General features: G+C 39.1%; 1 protein-coding gene across 1 annotated transcript in view; it reads right to left on the minus strand.

Annotated features, from left to right (window-relative positions):
- Positions 1-20,975, minus strand: part of LOC139748258 (uncharacterized) — a 123,697-nt gene that overhangs the window by 17,067 nt on the left and 85,655 nt on the right. Inside the window, exons 20-24 of the mRNA XM_071661193.1 lie at positions 15,203-15,357; positions 6,155-6,355; positions 3,191-3,303; positions 2,937-3,078; positions 772-902 (exon numbers count right to left, since the gene is read on the minus strand). Of these exons, the coding sequence (XP_071517294.1) occupies positions 772-902; positions 2,937-3,078; positions 3,191-3,303; positions 6,155-6,355; positions 15,203-15,357 (742 nt within the window). The remainder of the gene's footprint in view (positions 1-771; positions 903-2,936; positions 3,079-3,190; positions 3,304-6,154; positions 6,356-15,202; positions 15,358-20,975) is intronic.

The following is a 20,975-nucleotide window of genomic DNA, read 5'->3' on the forward strand; positions in this document are numbered from 1 at the left end:
ACCTAGTTTACAGTACTTACTATATTGGCCAATCCTGAGCTTGCAAAAAAATTCTCAATTCTTACTATCTAAATGACTAGGTACACAAAATCCTATCCAAATCATCATTCTTTTTTATGAGTTAAGAGTTAGTCACTCCTATTCTAGGCAAAAGAAAGTGGATAAATCTAAGCATGAGCGATAAAGGTGTGGCAGGACTCCACAGATATAGTGAGTTCCTAGAAAAAAGCACAACCATCATCCACAGTCAATAGCAGGTTACTGAGGCTTCCAAGGAGCTCCAGTGGCTCACTGTATGTTAGGGTTTCCATATATGGCCTGCCAACAGAAACTACTATATGTACAAAATTCACTTATCCTATGTCTGGGTTTCCATCTATGGCCTGCCAACAGAACTTACAATATGCATAAAATTCACTCTTCCTATGTTTGGGTTTCCATCTATGGCCTGCCAACAAAACCTATAATATCCACACAATTCAACATGTTCATAATGTTCAAAGCACCCTGCTATGTAACAGGAAATTGACTTCCAATGTACTGGAAGGGATATCTAATGGTGTGCACAATGAGTGAAAGTCAAAAGAATACTTACTGTGTTGTTAGTGAAAAGAACTAAGAACAGAAAAATACCTTTCCACAACAGCACTTTTGTAACTACAGTTAACAGAAGCATTCTCCATTTGGGGTTTACACAAAGCATCATGGACATCAAATGATTAGCATAATTCTATGTCATACAAAAATTCTAACTTTGTTGACTTTTCACACCTTGACTGTGGCTCCATAGTAAGAGCAATCCATTCTGGGGCTTTCATGGCTGCTCTTTGATGAATGTTGGGTGATATGGAGACCATATTTGAGCCTCGAGCCAATCGAAGCATCATTGATTCTACTCGGAACTGAAAGAAAAATTTGAAGAATTAGTAAATCCTGGTAGCAATAAATTATCCTTCATCAAAAGCTTCTAACAATAAATTTCATACAAACAATGTGAAAAGACTGCATGCATGGTCTATATCTACTATATCAAGTTAGCATGCAAAAGATAACTTTAACTGACCTACTACTAAAATCTGGGAGAAAATAAAAAGCATACAAGTACATTTACACTCACCTAAACACTGAATTTACTCATCTTCTATATGTTTAATGATTAAGGTATGCCGGTTACATTTTCACATAAAATTTGAATCAAGGTGTCCCTTAACTAGTATATGCTACGGATTTACTACAGTGAGCGCACTGCATCATAACAAAGACCCATTCTAAACAATGGATAAAAGGATAATTTACTCATCTTTGTTAAATAACATCACCAGACCAATAACATGCAACAACATCCAGTTCAACCTGAAACTGACTCTGATATGATCCTTCATGAAAACTGTGGTTCATGAAAATCAGCTTGCACCACACCAAAGATTAAGTGAAGAACATTAACCATGAGCATTATAGGATGCACAGACAATGTGATTTGGAGACTTATGTATGTCTATCTCAAGAGTTAGTCCCATCAACAGTAAGATGATAGACAAGATGGAAAGGTTACCTGTCACAAAACAGGTTGTCAAGACCAATCCTACCCTCAACCAGTTATAATGTAATTGCATCCTTCAGAATGTGGAACCACATCTTATACCCTGTAACTAATAAGTTTTCTTAAGAGTTATATTTTTGGAAGTAGTTTTACCTAGCTATTATCCCTTGATATCAGTTCAAACATATTTTACCTTATATCTTTTTATTATATTAGATTGCCGTTTACCGCATCAGCGAGGTAATGCCAGGAAACAGACAAAGAACGACCCATCTACTTACAAACATATTTATACATAAACGCCCATACACATACACATACATACACATCAACAGGTATGCATATACATACACATACACAGAAATATACATATATACACATGTATATATTCATGCTTACTTGCCTTCAATCCATTCACTATGCCACCCCACCCCACAGGAAACAGCATCACTACCAGGAAAACAGACAAAAAAGGCCACATTTGTTCACACTCAGTCTCTAGCTGTCATGTTTAATGCACCAAAACCACAGCTCCCTATCCACACCCAGACCTCACAGACCTTTCAATGGTTTACCCCATACATTTCACATGCCCTGGTTCAGTCCATGACAGCACATCAACCCCTTTATACCACATCGTTCCAATTCACTCTATTCCTTGCAAACCTCTCGCGCTCCTGTATGTTCAGGCCCCGATCACTCAAAATCATTTTCACTCCATCCTTCCACTACCAATTTGGTCTCCTGCTTCTTCTTGTTCCCTCCACATCTGACACATATATCCTCTTTGTTAACCCTTCCTCATTCATTCTCTCCATATGTCCAAACCATTTCAACATACCCTCTTTCTGCACTCTTAACCACACTCTTTTTATTACCACACCTCTCTCTTACCCTTCATTACTTACTCGATCAAACCACCTCACACCATATACTGTCCTCAAACATTTCATTTCCATCACATCCACCTTCCTACATACAACCCTATCTATAGCTCATGCCTCACAACCATATAATATTGTTGGAACTACTATTCAATTTATATTTTTTCCCTATTATGTTATTCCTGTATGGGACAACAGTATTGGTGCTCCAAGTTATGCTGAAGGGCGAAAATGCATAAGTGGAGGATGACAATGCAGAAGAGAGTAGAGAAGGATAGTTAGCACCAATTGTTAATGCAAATGACTTTCTGATGGGCTGGCTGAGAATTATGTTCATGGTAAATACCTATTTCTAACATAAGCTAATTCACATATATTCATACATGGAAAAAGCAAAAGGCATTAGTAGGCTTTGAGGTGAACTTTCAACTATGATCTCAATTTTCAACTTTATTTCTTTTAATTATTGAAAATTTTGCAAATTTCTGTGTAAAGACTTTATAGTTACTGACCTGAGATCCACGTGCCAAAACATCATAGAACTGAATGCCAAAAAGCCTAGCAAGTTCTGCAGTTCGATGAATCAGATCAAGTCGATGAAGGAGCTCAACAGTAAGGTCACAACGACTTAAATAATGTTCCAGTGTGCGCCACCTGAGAACAGAGTAAATCAAAGTGTCTGCATCTTTCAGGGAAAGTTTTGATTTATGAGCACTACATGCTACATATCAAACATTATATCAGGAAAAAGAAGGGAACAGTTTACCTAGTGGTGTCTTCAGTCCACCATTCCCTGAGTTTATCATGGGAGAAGGAAGGTACTCTGGTGTGCAAAACATGATACGCAACATTATCCAAGGTGTAGCTCTGGAGTGCCACCTAGAAATTAATTAAGCTAACTTGTATACACGTTAACTGCATTGTTAGAGCTGAAAATCAGTGTAACAAATATATTACCATCTAGCAGGAGCAGTGAAAGAAAACATATTACTAGAAAACTGAAATATCCATAAAGAAAATCAGGTAATCAAACCTACACAGCATAGTTAGCTAAAAAAAGTGTGAAGCATTTTAACTTCAGGTTACCCCAAATACGAAATGTATAAAATGAATTGTTTTTGCTACTTTTTTTACCCTGAATAAAACCCTGTGAGATTTATCAATCAGCATGATCAGTAATAATTGTGAGAGTCTTTAGAAACACTGATACCATAGAAAAAGTATCACAGGAGTCTTAAACATAATGAGAAAAAGAAAAAATCAAGTAAATATACATGGTGTACAGAAGTTAAGGTCCAATTACATTTCCTACTTTCATCCAATGATAGTTTTCTTGTGTTATTCATAAAAAGAAGCCCTGGGATATTTGAAAATCTTACTCAAATCTCACACATGAACTATCCTTTATGAAGCTACCTATCTATCTATATCTCTGACAACTGTTCTCTTTGGGAACTCCTTCAAAGGCATGGCCATGGCAAAAAAATTTCTGCAAAACTGCCACTTCTTAGCCTTTAGTGCCTCACCCTTAACAAGCCACTAGCAGAGGGCAAGTCCAGCACAGTGTTTGCAGAGGCTCCTACCTAATATTCCTATTGACTACTTCTCTCTAATGCTCCTACCTAGTACTACTACTTAATGTTACTACCAAATGCTACTCCCAGCTACTGCTCTTATCTACAACTTCTACTACCTAAAGCTCCTGTTTAATGTTCTTACCTACAACTTCAATTTATTGCTCTTTCCAATTTGCCAAAAAGCAGGGCTTGTGCAAAGCGTTCACCAAAGGAAAATCTAGAGCTCCAAGGAATGAGTTTGAGTATAGGGTTCTCAAGTATTATGTGTGACAGAGAGATTGCATGTTTGTGGCAAAATAATATTTCTCATTTTCATCCTTTTCTATTTCTCCTCTATGTATTTCAATCTTCCTTCTTTTACTTTTCCATTTGTGCACACCTACAAAAGCAACTATCATACCTTTGTATACTATCATTTTCTAGGGTTAATGACTGCATCTGCCTCAAGTACCTGATATCTAATAAGCATTATTCTTCAGTTAATACATTATTCTTAGTATTAATGTTAAGCTTCTGAGATCCACAGATCTGGGAAGGGTCAGAAACAAAGATGTTTAAGACAGATTCTGCCTAGACCACCATGATCTGACTGCAATAAATGTAATTTTAAATGGACTGCAAACCATTACTTCACCATAGGCAGAACACTATGAGTATCTGAGAAAACACTTGCTTAGCAGGGTTCAAAATACATTACTGTCCTTCAAAATGAGGTGTATCCATGAGGATCCATCCCCCTCTGAAAATCATAAAACATGAAATCAGCAGATGTTTGTTCTCAGGACTCAACAACCAGTGCCTAAAATTCATATCTTATTTAAAGATGGTATTTTCAAATTTGTCTTTGTTCCAACACAGACTTATGGATAGTCCAAAATCAACTAAAAACTGAAATTTCTAAGAAGCCATCAAAAAAAGTGGTCAATCCAGCAACAAACTTGCCCACAGTACTAAAACTGTCTTAGCTTACTTGTTCTGAAACAAATGTATGCTAGTACATTTTCCTTCAAACAATAAATTCATCTGACAGGTTAAAGAAAATCACAACTTTCTCCCATACAACATGGCATCTTTTAGTTTTGATGTCTTGTATAAAAAAAAAAAAAAATCAACAGCCTAGAGAGAAAAGAGAGACATCTGCCTGGCAATAAACTGAGGGCATCACATTTTATTTAGTTGATCTAAAAGCATTTCAACAAGGAAGAAACAGATTAATATCAACAAAAATACCTAAAACAAACCAAAAATATATCAAACAAAAATTTACAATAGCCCCGCAAGAAATATGGCAAAATTATTCCATGTGCCCCAAGCAAAAAAAAAAAGATAAAACAAGTACAAAAATATTGAAGAAAAACCTTGATAATTGGACAAAAACAGTCCCCAATGACACTTGGGCTGACATCTATAAAATGGTGAAACAGTGCCAGTATTATTAAACAAGGACATGAGGAAAGTGCTATTTGCTACCCCTGCTTACAAGCAAAATTTTGTCATGGGTACTCAAAGGCAGGTACTCTCAGGAATAACGCTGAGGAATATTAAACTTTGAGGACTGGCCAAACCATGTTACTGTCAAATGATACACAGCTTCAACATGTCACAAGACAAGCAGACTGACTTACAATTTCAAGATATCACCAAGCAGGCACTCTTAGCCATACAATACAACAACCTATGAATCACTCTTGTATGTAAACCTATATGGAAGATCAGCTTTCCTTCCATTAGAGCCAGTTCTTTTCAGATCAACCAGACATGAACCTTCCATGCCAAGACCTTAGGAACAAGCCTTTGGATTGTCTGAAGACTCAAAATTGTCATATCAGCATCACACTGGGCAAGTGCTCTCTCTGATACTCATTGGGCTGGCTATGTTCATCATAAAATGCAACATGACATAGATATAATTTCTTGTTGGCCTTCTTCTTTTCTTTTAAGCTCTTACAACTGACTAATGTAAACCAATTCAATATGATAAAATATGTAGAGTATTTAATTTTGTAATGGTGAATTTGCTCTCTAAAGTTCTAGAGTTACTACCCAGAATGAGTTAAAGAAGTACAATAAAAATGTCATTCTTTGTGTTCTAGGTATATAAATGCATGGCACCTTCAAATAAACACACTATGTTAGAATGAAATAATATTTACCTCAACTCTCATCAACCTCCATACATTGAGGACTATTCTACCAGTTATGTGTATTTGAGATGTGTGATCAGCACCATATTCATCATGTTCTTCTTCATAATGGCTGGTGGTGCCCTCTGGGACCCTGGAGAGAGATGACACTATCTCCATACCCATAGCTGCTCCACGCTCAAGTAAGTAGCCCCAAGATGACATTTGTACCTACAACAGTTGAAGAAATAATGTTATGTTTTCTAAACATGCAAGCCTGTATGAGAATGCAACACATCTTCTGAAACTGATTATCTTATAGAAACCCAGATCCCTTTCATGTTGGGGTCCTGGGGCTATAACTGCAGGACTCCTTGTCCAGGGGCTCTTTCAGCTTCAGGGGTGTGCTACAAACTGAAACAGAGACAGGATGAACTCCTTTGAGATGAGAAATTCTCTCATCTGTCAAATGATGATACAGCCTTGCAAAAGGTGAACCTTCACTAGCAGTGTAACTTAAAGCAGATGGAGTCTAGCGACAACAATGAAATTCACTGAAAGATAAAGCATTTTATAAGCTTAGAAACTAGAAAGAAAACACTCCATATTCCTTGCAGGTCTTAGAAAGTGACTAGAGAGGGCAAGAGTAGGGGCTGAAAACTCTCCCCTTCTTGGATTTCAATTTCTAAAAGATGGAACAAAAGGAACCACGTGAGGAGTGCTTATCCTTCTTGACGGCTCAGGCTGGGGTGTCTAAATGAGTGAGGATGTAACCAAGATGAGAAGAAAGGAGTAATAGGCAGTACGATTGAGAAAAGAAATCTGGATATTTTGGCTCTGAGTGAAACAAAGCTCAAGAGTAATGGGGAAGAATGGTTTGGAAATGTCTTTGAACAAAGTCATGGGTTGGTGAGATGCAGAAATTGTGGGAGTGTATAAAAGAGTGTACACTATAGACTGGTGTGGGTATAAATGAAAGTTGATGGTGTGAAATTGATGATTAACAGAGATTATGAACCTGGCAAAGAAGGAAAATCATGAAAGGCAAGAGTTTCAGAAGGTTCTGGGAGCAGGAAGTGAGTGTGTTGGCAGATTTGATGCAAAAGACTTGGTATAAGGGTTGGGTGATTTAAATGTACAGGTGAGTAATGTTGCAATTGAGGGTACAACTGGAGGGCAGGGGTATTCAGTAAAGTGAATGGATATGGTGAACAGCTTGTGTTATTGTATGCTGAAAAGGACTGGTAATAGGAAATACCTGATTTAAAAGGAGGAACATATACAAGTCCATGTATGTAAGTAGGAAAGATGGTCAGCAGGCATTGCTGGAATACATATCAATTGATAAGCATGTAAAAGAGACTTGTGGATGTGAATATGCTGAGAAGGGCAGCTGGTGGGATGTCAGACCACTATCTTGTGGAGGTCAGAGTGAAGATTTGAAAATTTTTCAAAAAAGAAGAAACACCAATAGTGAAAAGAGAGTGAAGGGAATAAATGAGCTTGGAAAAGAGACTTGTGCAAAGAAATACAAGGAGAGATTGAGTGAAGAATGGCAAAAGGTGAGAGGAGATGAATAATGCGCAAAAAGTACGAGAAGTGAATATTTTGAAGGACTCCTGAATATGTTCAATTACATGGTGGCACATGTAGGGTATTTGGGTCAAGGTGGTGCGCAAAGAGAAGAGTCATGGAGAGTGGTTTGGTGATGAAAGCCTTATGTAGAATGAAATGTGGCAAGGTGGCTGGAGTGGATGGTATTGCAATTGAATGTCTTATGAAAGGGGGAGACTGTGTTGCTGATAGGTTAGTTAAGATTTTCAAAGTAGGTATGATTATGTTGAGGTGCCTGAAGATTGGCAGAATGCATAGTGCCATTGTATATAGGCATACAGAATGAAGTTGAGTGCTCAAACAAAAGATGGCGTACATCTGCTAAGAGTCCCTAGTAAACTGTATGGGAGAATAGTGATTGAGAAGGTGAAGGAATAAGGTGACAGATGTGTGGATTAGATGTTTGCTTTAAAGAATGTGTGTAAGAAATACTTAGAGAAGCAGATGGATTTGTATGTGGCTATTATGCACCTGGAGAAAGCAAATGACTGGATGAATAAAGATGCAATGTGGAAGGTCTTGAGTATATATGGTGTCAGAGAAAAGCTACTAAGAGCAGAGAAGATTTTATCAAGGGTGTAAGGCAAGTGTATCAATAGCAAGAGAGGTGAGTGAGTGGTTCCAAAAGAAGGTTGGTTTGCAGCAAAGATGTGTGATGTCACCATGGCTGTTTAATTTGTTTATGAAATGGATGGTGAGAGAGGTAAATACACGTTTCTTAGAGAGAGGGGAAGTATGCAATCTGTGGGGAATAAGAGGGCCTGGGATGGAAGTCAGTTGCTGTTTGCTGACGATACAGCACTAGTGGCAGATTCAAGTGAAAAACTGCAAAAGTTGGTGACTGAGTTTGGAAAAGTGAGAGAAAAGGGGAAGTTGAGAGTAAATGTGACTATCAGCAAGGTTATTAGGTTTAGCAAGGTTGAGGGAGATGTTAATTTGGGGTGAGTTTGTATGGAGAAAAACTGAAGAAAGTGGGGTGTTTTAGATAACTGACAGTGGACATGGTAGTGAAGGTCCTAGAAGCACTAAGGAATGTGTGGAAAGAGATAATTACCTGGGAAGACAACAATGGGCATATATGAAGGTATAATAGTCCCAACAAGTGTTTTGGGAGCAGCTGAATGAGTGTGTTAGTGGTTTTGATGCACGAGACCAGGTTATAGTGTTGGGTGATTTGAATGCAAAGGTGAGTAATGTGGCAGTTGAGGGAATAATTGGTATACATGGGGTGTTCAGTGTTGTAAATGGAAATGGTGAAGAGCTTGTAGATTTATGTGCTGAAAAAGGACTGATGATTGGGAATACCTGGTTTAAAAAGTGAGATATACATAAGTATACTTATGTAAGTAGGAGAGATGGCCAGAGAGCATTATTGGATTACGTGTTAATTGACAGGCGCGCGAAAGAGAGACTTTTGGATGTTAATGTGCTGAGAGGTGCAACTGGAGGGATGTCTGATCATTATCTTGTGGAGGCTAAGGTGAAGATTTGTATGGGTTTTCAGAAAAGAAGAGTGAATGTTGGGGTGAAGAGGGTGGTGAGAGTAAGTGAGCTTGGGAAGGAGACTTGTGTGAGGAAGTACCAGGAGAGACTGAGTACAGAATGGAAAAAGGTGAGAACAATGGAAGTAAGGGGAGTGGGGGAGGAATGGGATGTATTTAGGGAATCAGTGATGGATTGCGCAAAAGATGCTTGTGGCATGAGAAGAGTGGGAGGTGGGTTGATTAGAAAGGGTAGTGAGTGGTGGGATGAAGAAGTAAGAGTATTAGTGAAAGAGAAGAGAGAGGCATTTGGACGATTTTTGCAGGGAAAAAATGCAATTGAGTGGGAGACGTATAAAAGAAAGAGACAGGAGGTCAAGAGAAAGGTGCAAGAGGTGAAAAAAAGGGCAAATGAGAGTTGGGGTGAGAGAGTATCATTAAATTTTAGGGAGAATAAAAAGATGTTCTGGAAGGAGGTAAATAAAGTGCGTAAGACAAGGGAGCAAATGGGAACTTCAGTGAAGGGCGCAAATGGGGAGGTGATAACAAGTAGTGGTGATGTGAGAAGGAGATGGAGTGAGTATTTTGAAGGTTTGTTGAATGTGTTTGATGATAGAGTGGCAGATATAGGGTGTCTTGGTCGAGGTGGTGTGCAAAGTGCGAGGGTTAGGGAAAATGAGTTGGTAAACAGATAAGAGGTAGTAAAAGCTTTGCGGAAGATGAAAGCCGGCAAGGCAGCAGGTTTGGATGGTATTGCAGTGCAATTTATTAAAAAAGGGGGTGACTGTATTGTTGACTGGTTGGTAAGGTTATTTAATGTATGTATGACTCATGGTGAGGTGCCTGAGGATTGGCGGAATGCGTGCATAGTGCCATTGTACAAAGGCAAAGGGGATAAGAGTGAGTGCTCAAATTACAGAGGTATAAGTTTGTTGAGTATTCCTGGTAAATTATATGGGAGGGTATTGATTGAGAGGGTGAAGGCATGTACAGAGCATCAGATTGGGGAAGAGCAGTGTGGTTTCAGAAGTGGTAGAGGATGTGTGGATCAGGTGTTTGCTTTGAAGATTGTATGTGAGAAATACTTAGAAAAGCAAATGGATTTGTATGTAGCATTTATGGATCTGGAGAAGGCATATGATAGAGTTGATAGAGATGCTCTGTGGAAGGTATTAAGAATATATGGTGTGGGAGGCAAGTTGTTAGAAGCAGTGAAAAGTTTTTATCGAGGATGTAAGGCATGTGTACGTGTAGGAAGAGAGGAAAGTGATTGGTTCTCAGTGAATGTAGGTTTGCGGCAGGGGTGTGTGATGTCTCCATGGTTGTTTAATTTGTTCATGGATGGGGTTGTTAGGGAGGTGAATGCAAGAGTTTTGGAAAGAGGGGCAAGTATGAAGTCTGTTGGGGATGATAGAGCTTGGGAAGTGAGTCAGTTGTTGTTCGCTGATGATACAGCGCTGGTGGCTGATTCATGTGAGAAACTGCAGAAGCTGATGACTGAGTTTGGTAAAGTGTGTGAAAGAAGAAAGTTAAGAGTAAATGTGAATAAGAGCAAGGTTATTAGGTACAGTAGGGTTGAGGGTCAATTCAATTGGGAGGTGAGTTTGAATGGAGAAAAACTGGAGGAAGTGAAGTGTTTTAGATATCTGGGAGTGGATCTGGCAGCGGATGGAACCATGGAAGCGGAAGTGGATCATAGGGTGGGAGAGGGGGCGAAAATTCTGGGAGCCTTGAAGAATGTGTGGAAGTCGAGAACATTATCTCGGAAAGCAAAAATGGGTATGTTTGAAGGAATAGTGGTTCCAACAATGTTGTATGGTTGCGAGGCGTGGACTATGGATAGAGTTGTGCGCAGGAGGATGAAAAGTGTACACAGGAAAAATGTGATATACTGAGGCTGATGTGCTGTCAATGGACTGAATCAGGGCATGTGAAACAACCAGGACAAACCACGGAAAGGTCTAAGCAGCTTTATCATAAAGAGTGAGCCGTGATTTTCATGAGATGCTCAGGAAAGCAATAGAATGGGTGAGCGAATATGGTCTTTCTTTGTCAATTCCTGGCACTACCTTGCTACTGCAGGAAATGGCAATCAAGGATGAAATAAAGAAAAGTAGAGACTGTTTAACAGCCCTCTAACAATGTAACAAACTCATAAAGTCTTAAAAGACACATTAAAAACTCATTAGGGATAACAGAAATTAAAGCATACTAAGAAGTGTAAAAAACCTAATTTCATTCTCAAACATATCTATATCAGAGTGAAAACATGCCATAGCCTGTCTTCTAGAAAACATTACTGATGCTAAAAGAAGCAAACAAAGGATTTTTTAACAAGTTCTCAATCAACAATATCCAAAAGTACACCAAGTTTGATCTAAATCTCCTTACACATTTCTCTGAAGAACAGAAATTACAGGCAGAACATCAAAAATCTGTAAATCTTTTAACAAGCAGTATCCAAGTTTTGGAATATTTTTTTGTATAAGTAATTCTTTGGACAGTTTGTGGGCTGAACATACTTTATATTTCAAAAGAGTGTCTTGCATACTTAAGAAAAGTTCAAGTCATATGCTTATCAACTGTTTGCTGTTTGTTCCCGACACTACCCTGTTAAGGTGGGAAATGGCATACATACAAGAGAATAAATATGTAAATATGTACAGGACTATAGAAGACACTTTATACTTCTTTTTGCTGAAAACTTATGTTCTAAGCTCATGGTAATCTTCAAATGTGCTGTGCCACGGGTTTTCAGAAATGCACATACTGTATAATCTACCCTTATATGATGTCACTTTCACTAGAAGGTTATAATCAGATGTTCTTTTGATGATTACATCTTTACCACTGCACAGTGATTTCTCCAACAAGTTACAGCATGAAAAGTTAAAATTCACGATGTAACATGAAATTTGAGATAATGTATTCTTAAATCTGTTCAATAGATTATATTCATGATATTAAGGGCATTAAAATTTCTTAATGATATCACCCCAGAACCTATTTTACAGGGCTCCTGCAGCTTCAATGATCTTTTAGTCAGTAGCAGGTAAAGAATGGACTCCTTAGCAGTGAGTTCTCTGATGAAGGTGGCTTCTCACTCACCGTGTAACCACATGCAGGAAGAGTCTCGTAACACCAAAAAAGACACTAAAGAAACCAAGCAAGGAGGTACAAGGAAGTAGATGGAGATGATAAACTGTCTTCTAACCCTTATACCCATTTTCTTAACTAACTGATTAAACTCTTCTGAAGAATAACTGATGTGAATTAGTAAAGGAAACAGCAATGCAAGCCAAACTCTGGCAGGAAAGTTGGAAACTATCATACCTCCTTAGCATCTCCAACCCAGAAACTTGGATGCCATCATCTCCTGGAGAGGAAATGGACATACTGGCATCCATTAATTCGCATCCAGAGACAGTGTGTCCAATGCAATTACTGACAGACCTGGAAATGGAGAGACATACTGAAGAAGCTGACAACTGTAACAAAGAGTAACTGGATGGAGCTAAGACAGAAGAACCATGTTTATTGGTTGGGGTATGGAATAAAAGCCCAGGAAATTGTGGAGGCTGACGAACAGAGAAAAATGCATAATAAAATCACAAAAAATCACATATATCACAAAAGATGTTACATGGGAGATGTGAGAACATCAGGTAGCAGGATAAGCTGTAAATCACTGATAAAACATGAATAAATACAAAAATGACACTAACACAGATGATCTGAGAGATTGATATGGATGATATTATACTATTGAAAGAGTTACTGAGTTAAATTACCGAGTTAAAAAGATATAGATCAGTGCTGTGATTTGAAGTGAATGAGGGATACATCCCATCATTATCTTTGAAATAGATTATACAAGCCAAGTGGCATTACAGCATGCAGAGATGCTTGTCTATCGTGATAAACATAACAGAAATCATTTAAAGAGAAAGACCATGGGAAGAGTGGGGAAAAAAGTTAAAAAGAATCCAAACTGCAAGAGAGAGGGATATCTAGAGATCAGAGAGCAAATTACCCACATCACTAACAATGAAATGCCAAGTACTGTGCATCCATGGCAAGGAACTGCAGTTTCAAGACAGCAACAGGAAATCAAATCAGATAGCAAAGTTGTTGAGACAAAAATTACAAAGAACAGAGAATCAAAATCAATGTTTCTTGGAAGTTATATACATGACAACAAGGAAGGAAAGAAAAACAAGAAAATGAGTTTGTAAGACACTCACAAAACCCTACATATGATTATGAACTCCAAATGGTGTTACACGACAACGCATACAGGTGGCTACACTACAAGGAAGAAGTCATCATAATGGATAGAAGTGCGGTAAAAGTTTCAACAAGGACATTCTCATTCTAAACGAGTCCTTGCTCCTTCAAATAGTACATTCTCAACACTGCAGGAGCCACATAAGATTTCTGAAGTTCTAGATTTCTATACTTCTCGCCACTTCCTGCCACAATGAGGTAACATCAAGAACAGATGAACAATGGCCTCACTCACTCACATCCACTCTCTAGATTTCATGTATAATGTACCAAAACCAGAGTTCCCCATCTAACGTCAAGCCTACAGACCATTCCGTAGTTTCCATTAACAACTTCAACAAGGCATTATTATCATTATCATTATCATTATTATCATTATTATCATTATCATTATTATCATTATTATTAACATTATCATTATTATAATTCTTATCACTATCATTATCATTTTTAATCATAATAAAAATAATAATAATAATAATAATAATAATAATAATAATAATAGTAATGAGAATAATAAAGATTTATTCATATCTTATTATACTTGATCGCTGTTTCCAACATCAGCGTGGTAGGGCCAGGAAACAGATGAAGAATGGCCAATAATAACAATAATAATAATAACAATAACATGGTGTGAGGTGGTTTGATCGAGTAAGTAATGAAAGGGTAAGAGGTATATGTGGTAATAAAATAAGTGTGGTGAGAGAGCAGAAAAGGGTGAGCTGAAATGGGATGGCCTTGATTAGGTCCTCAGCTCTGTGTACTGTCTCAACAAACAAACAAAAAAGAGCTAAGTGAGGATTTTTCCCTCTAAGGCTCTGTTACCTGTTCTTGATGCTATCTTGTTCATATGGGAAGTTGTGAGCATGTACGAAAAAAATATATATTTGATGAAGGAACTTGTTTCAAAGTGTAACAAGTTACCTGACTTCCTTCTTTGATTTTCATCATATAACAGGAAGTTGGAAAGCAGTAAACATCTTGCAGGAGTCAAGGTCACACTGCTTTGGTAGTTTGGCTTCTAGCTACTAAGTGTCTAACTAGTGACTTCTTAAAAAGTCACTTTAGGGTAAGGTTTCCAGTTTGATATCAATCATAATACTCATAAGTCTAGTATTTATATTAAACTTCCATCTTGTAAGATTCCTTCAGTCAGGATCTTTATGAGGGCATTTTGACAGAATGCTCAGGATCTTTATAGGGCCATTTTGACAAGATGCATGGTAAAAATCTAATGAAGATACACTAAACATAAATATACATGTTGTACATGCACTGCAAATGTAAAAGAAGTCCAGCCATACATATCACCATGGCTTTCCTTTTCAGTCTACAAGCATTAAACTTGATGTATCTAACATCTGCTGCTTGTAATGAAATATTCTAGTCATGTACAAGTAAATCACCCCCTTTTGTAATGTGTAGTTTTACCATATTCTTTGGTGTATAAAGCTGAGATATCCAATCCACAGACTGGATTTTGCGATAATAAAATCTTTAATATCAAACTAGGAAGTATGCCATAAGACCCCTCCCCCCACCCATCCAAGAGAGAGTGTGTTAATTCTGAAACCTACTTATATATTCCGAGTTCTCTACCAAATCTTCTCAAAAAGGAAAATCTTCATGAAATAACACTGCAGTTTCTGAATTACACCAAAATCCTCTGATAACATAATAAAATGATCTTCACCTCATATCCAACAAGTATATCAGGATCCCAGGTGGTAACTATCTTTACAATTTCCTCAAGAAGGGACATTTCATCATCGACATGAAGGACTGAAAGGTCAGTGATGCCAGTGCGAGTGACCAGATCGCACCCACCACCGCTCACCAGTATTGCACCTGTTAAAAGAAAAGTCTTACTTAATCAAGATCTAACCTACCAAGTGAGCAATGCTGATATGAAATAAGGTGCATGCATCATACAAGTTTTAAGTAGTATGCTACTTTGGGTCACCTATGGAACAAATTTTATAGGAGATATAATAGGTTACTCTTTCTCCTATAGATGGTCCACTTCTTTGGTTGCAATCATACTGCCATGCTTTTGATGGTCCACAGCTTATTCTCAATTCCAAATTATTTCTCAAACAAAGCTATTTCCCTTTCTTTTGTCCATTAATATCGATTTGCATTTCCTTAATTCTGCTTTGATAGCTTGGGAATGAATACTTACAAACAAGGCTGTTACTTGTTTGTTCCTGATGCTACCCGAATATGGCATTAACTGGGTGTATAAAAATTATGCTACCTGACTATGGCATTAACTTGGTGTATAAAAATTATCATAATTATCATCATCATCAATATCATTATTGCTCATGAATGGGGACAGTTGAGAAGACACTACCCATATATCTCCTGTGAGTTTTCAGAGGTAACATTTTGTGTCTGTGTGTGTGTGTGTATGATGGGAGGAGTGAGCTGCTGTCGCTGGAATTCCTCCTATACTTTATCATCATTTTCTTAAACCTGGGACATAAGAAAGATCAAAGTGAAATTTTCTATTTGAGATCTAAGCAGTGCTGTTTCCTGTGGGGCAGGATAGCGCCAGGAATCGACGAAAGCAAGTTAGTATGAATATGTACATGTGTATATATGTATGTCAGTGTATGTATATGTATGCATATGTGTATATGGTGATATGTATATGTATGCATATGTGCATGTATATATATATATATATATATATATATATATATATATATATATATATATATATATATATTTTATTTATTTATTTTGCTTTGTCGCTGTCTCCCGCGTTTGCGAGGTAGCGCAAGGAAACAGACGAAAGAAATGGCCCAACCCACCCCCATACACAATGTATACACACACACACACACACACACACACACACACACACACACACACACATACACACACGTCCACACACCCAAATATACATACCTAATACATCTCAATGTACATATACATATACATACACAGACATATACATATATACCCATGCACACAATTCACACTGTCTGCCCCCATTCACTCCCATCGCCACCTCGCCACACATGGAATACCATCCCCCTTCCCCCTCATGTGTGCGAGGTAGCACTAGGAAAAGACAACAAAGGCCCCATTCGTTCACACTCAGTCTCTAGCTGCCGCGCAATAATGCCCAAAACCACAGCTCCCTTTCCACATCCAGGCCCCACACAACTTTCCATGGATTACCCCAGACGCTTCACATGCCCTGATTCAATCCACTGACAGCACGTCAACCCCGGTATACCACATCGATCCAATTCACTCTATTCCTTGCCCTCCTTTCACCCTCCTGCATGTTCAGGCCCCAATCACACAAAATCTTTTTCACTCCATCTTTCCACCTCCAATTTGGTCTCCCACTTCTCCTCGTTCCCTCCACCTCCGACACATATATCCTCTTGGTCAATCTTTCCACACTCATTCTCTCCATGTGCCCAAACCATTTCAAAACACCCTCTTCTGCTCTCTCAACCACACTCTTTTTATTTCCACATATCTCTCTTACCCTTACATTACTTACTCAATCAAACCACCTCACACCACACATTATCCTCAAACATCTCATTTGGGTGCAGTAGGGTTGAGGATCAAGTCAATTGGGAGGTAAGTTTGAATGGAGAAAGACTGGAGGAAGTAAAGTGTTTTAGATATCTTGGAGTGGATCTGGCAGCGGATGGAACCATGGAAGCGGAAGTGAATCATAGGATGGGGGAGGGGGCGAAAATCCTGAGAGCCTTGAAGAATGTGTGGAAGTCAAGAACATTATCTCAGAAAGCAAAAATGGGTATGTTTGAAGGAATAGTGGTTCCAACAATGTTGTATGGTTGCGAGGCGTGGGCTATGGACAGAGTTGTGCGCAGGAGGATGGATGTGCTGGAAATGAGATGTTTGAGGACAATGTGTGGTGTGCGGTGGTTTGATTGAGTAAGTAACGTAAGGGTAAGAGAGATGTGTGGAAATAAAAAGAGCGTGGTTGAGAGAGCAGAAGAGGGTGTTTTGAAATGGGTTGGGCACATGGAGAGAATGAGTGAGGAAATATTGACCAAAAGGATATATGTGTCGGAGGTGGAGGGAACGAGGAGAAGTGGAAGACCAAATTGGAGGTGGAAAGATGGATTGAAAAAGATTTTGTGTGATCGGGGCCTGAACATGCAGGAGGGTGAAAGGAAGGCAAGGAATAGAGTGAATTGGATCGATGTAGTATACCAGGGTTGACATGCTGTCAGTGGATTAAAACAGGGCATGTGAAGCGTCTGGGGTAAACCATGGAAAGCTGTGTAGGTATGTATATTTGCGTGTGTGGACGTATGTATATACATGTGTATGGGGGTGGGTTAGGCCATTTCTTTCGTCTGTTTCCTTGCGCTACCTCGCAAAAGCGGGAGACAGCGACAAAGCAAAAAATATATATTTTTTTTTTTTTTTTTTTTTTTTTTATACTTTGTCGCTGTCTCCCGCGTTTGCGAGGTAGCGCAAGGAAACAGACGAAAGAAATGGCCCAACCCCCCCCATACACATGTACATACACACGTCCACACACGCAAATATACATACCTACACAGCTTTCCATGGTTTACCCCAGACGCTTCACATGCCTTGATTCAATCCACTGACAGCACGTCAACCCCTGTATACCACATCGCTCCAATTCACTCTATTCCTTGCCCTCCTTTCACCCTCCTGCATGTTCAGGCCCCGATCACACAAAATCCTTTTCACTCCATCTTTCCACCTCCAATTTGGTCTCCCTCTTCTCCTCGTTCCCTCCACCTCCGACACATATATCCTCTTGGTCAATCTTTCCTCACTCATTCTCTCCATGTGCCCAAACCACTTCAAAACACCCTCTTCTGCTCTCTCAACCACGCTCTTTTTATTTCCACACATCTCTCTTACCCTTACGTTACTTACTCGATCAAACCACCTCACACCACACATTGTCCTCAAACATCTCATTTCCAGCACATCCATCCTCCTACGCACAACTCTATCCATAGCCCACGCCTCGCAACCATACAACATTGCTGGAACCACTATTCCTTCAAACATACCCATTTTTGCTTTCCGGGATAATGTTCTCGACTTCCACACATTTTTCAAGGCTCCCAAAATTTTCGCCCCCTCCCCCACCCTATGATCCACTTCCGCTTCCATGGTTCCATCCGCTGCCAGATCCACTCCCAGATATCTAAAACACTTCACTTCCTCCAGCCTCTCACCATTCAAACTCACCTCCCAATTGACTTGACCCTCAACCCTACTGTACCTAATAACCTTGCTCTTATTGACATTTACTCTTAACTTTCTTCTTCCACACACTTTACCAAACTCCGTCACCAGCTTCTGCAGTTTCTCACATGAATCCGCCACCAGCGCTGTATCATCAGCGAACAACAACTGACTCACTTCCCAAGCTCTCTCATCCCCAACAGACTTCATACTTGCCCCTCTTTCCAAAACTCTTGCATTTACCTCCCTAACAACCCCATCCATAAACAAATTAAACAACCATGGAGACATCACACACCCCTGCCGCAAACCTACATTCACTGAGAACCAATCACTTTCCTCTCTTCCTACACGTACACATGCCTTACATCCTCGATAAAAACTTTTCACTGCTTCTAACAACTTTCCTCCCACACCATATATTCTTAATACCTTCCACAGAGCATCTCTATCAACTCTATCATATGCCTTCTCCAGATCCATAAATGCTACATACAAATCCATTTGCTTTTCTAAGTATTTCTCACATACATTCTTCAAAGCAAACACCTGATCCACACATCCTCTACCACTTCTGAAACCACACTGCTCTTCCCCAATCTGATGCTCTGTACATGCCTTCACCCTCTCAATCAATACCCTCCCATATAATTTACCAGGAATACTCAACAAACTTATACCTCTGTAATTTGAGCACTCACTCTTATCCCCTTTGCCTTTGTACAATGGCACTATGCAAGCATTCCGCCAATCCTCAGGCACCTCACCATGAGTCATACATACATTAAATAACCTTACCAACCAGTCAACAATACAGTCACCCCCTTTTTTAATAAATTCCACTGCAATACCATCCAAACCTGCTGCCTTGCCGGCTTTCATCTTCCGCAAAGCTTTTACTACCTCTTCTCTGTTTACCAAATCATTTTCCCTAACCCTCTCACTTTGCACACCACCTCGACCCAAACACCCTATATCTGCCACTCTGTCATCAGACACATTCAACAAACCTTCAAAATACTCATTCCATCTCCTTCTCACATCACCACTACTTGTTATCACCTCCCCATTTACGCCCTTCACTGAAGTTCCCATTTGCTCCCTTGTCTTACGCACCCTATTTACCTCCTTCCAGAACATCTTTTTATTCTCCCTAAAATTTACTGATAGTCTCTCACCCCAACTCTCATTTGCCCTTTTTTTCACCTCTTGCACCTTTCTCTTGATATATATATATATATATATATATATATATATATATATATCATAGGGTGGGGGAGGGGGCGAAAATTTTGGGAGCCTTGAAAAATGTGTGGAAGTCGAGAACATTATCTCGGAAAGCGAAAATGGGTATGTTTGAGGGAATAGTGGTTCCAACAATGTTGTATGGTTGCGAGGCGTGGGCTATGGATAGAGATGTGCGCAGGAGGATGGATGTGCTGGAAATGAGATGTTTGAGGACAATGTGTGGTGTGAGGTGGTTTGATCGAGTAAGTAACGTAAGGGTAAGAGAGATGTGTGGAAATAAAAAGAGCGTGGTTGAGAGAGCAGAAGAGGGTGTTTTGAAATGGTTTGGGCACATGGAGAGAATGAGTGAGGAGAGATTGACCAAGAGGATATATGTGTCGGAGGTGGAGGGAACGAGGAGAAGAGGGAGACCAAATTGGAGGTGAAAAGATGGAGTGAAAAAGATTTTGTGTGATCGGGGCCTGAACATGCAGGAGGGTGAAAGGAGGGCAAGGAATAGAGTGAATTGGAGTCATGTGGTATACAGGGGTTGACGTGCTGTCAGTGGATTGAATCAAGGCATGTGAAGCGTCTGGGGTAAACCATGGAAAGCTGTGTAGGTATGTATATTTGCGTGTGTGGACGTGTGTATGTACATGTGTATGGGGGGGGGGTTGGGCCATTTCTTTCGTCTGTTTCCTTGCGCTACCTCGCAAACGCGGGAGACAGCGACAAAAAAAAAAAAAAAAAAAAAAATATATATATATATATATATATATATATATATATATATATATATATATATATGTGTGTGTGTGTGTGTGTGTGTGTGTGTGTGTGTATATGAATGGATGGGCCATTCTTTGTTTCCTGGTGCTACCTTGCTGATGCAGGAAACAGTGATTAAGTATGATAAAAAAAAAATCAACATATACATATATACACATACACAGATATATCCTCTGTTCTTAACACTACCTCGCTAACGCGGGAAATGGTGAATA

Source organism: Panulirus ornatus, chromosome 73 (assembly GCF_036320965.1).
Source record: "Panulirus ornatus isolate Po-2019 chromosome 73, ASM3632096v1, whole genome shotgun sequence".
Taxonomy (NCBI): Eukaryota; Metazoa; Arthropoda; class Malacostraca; order Decapoda; family Palinuridae; genus Panulirus; species Panulirus ornatus.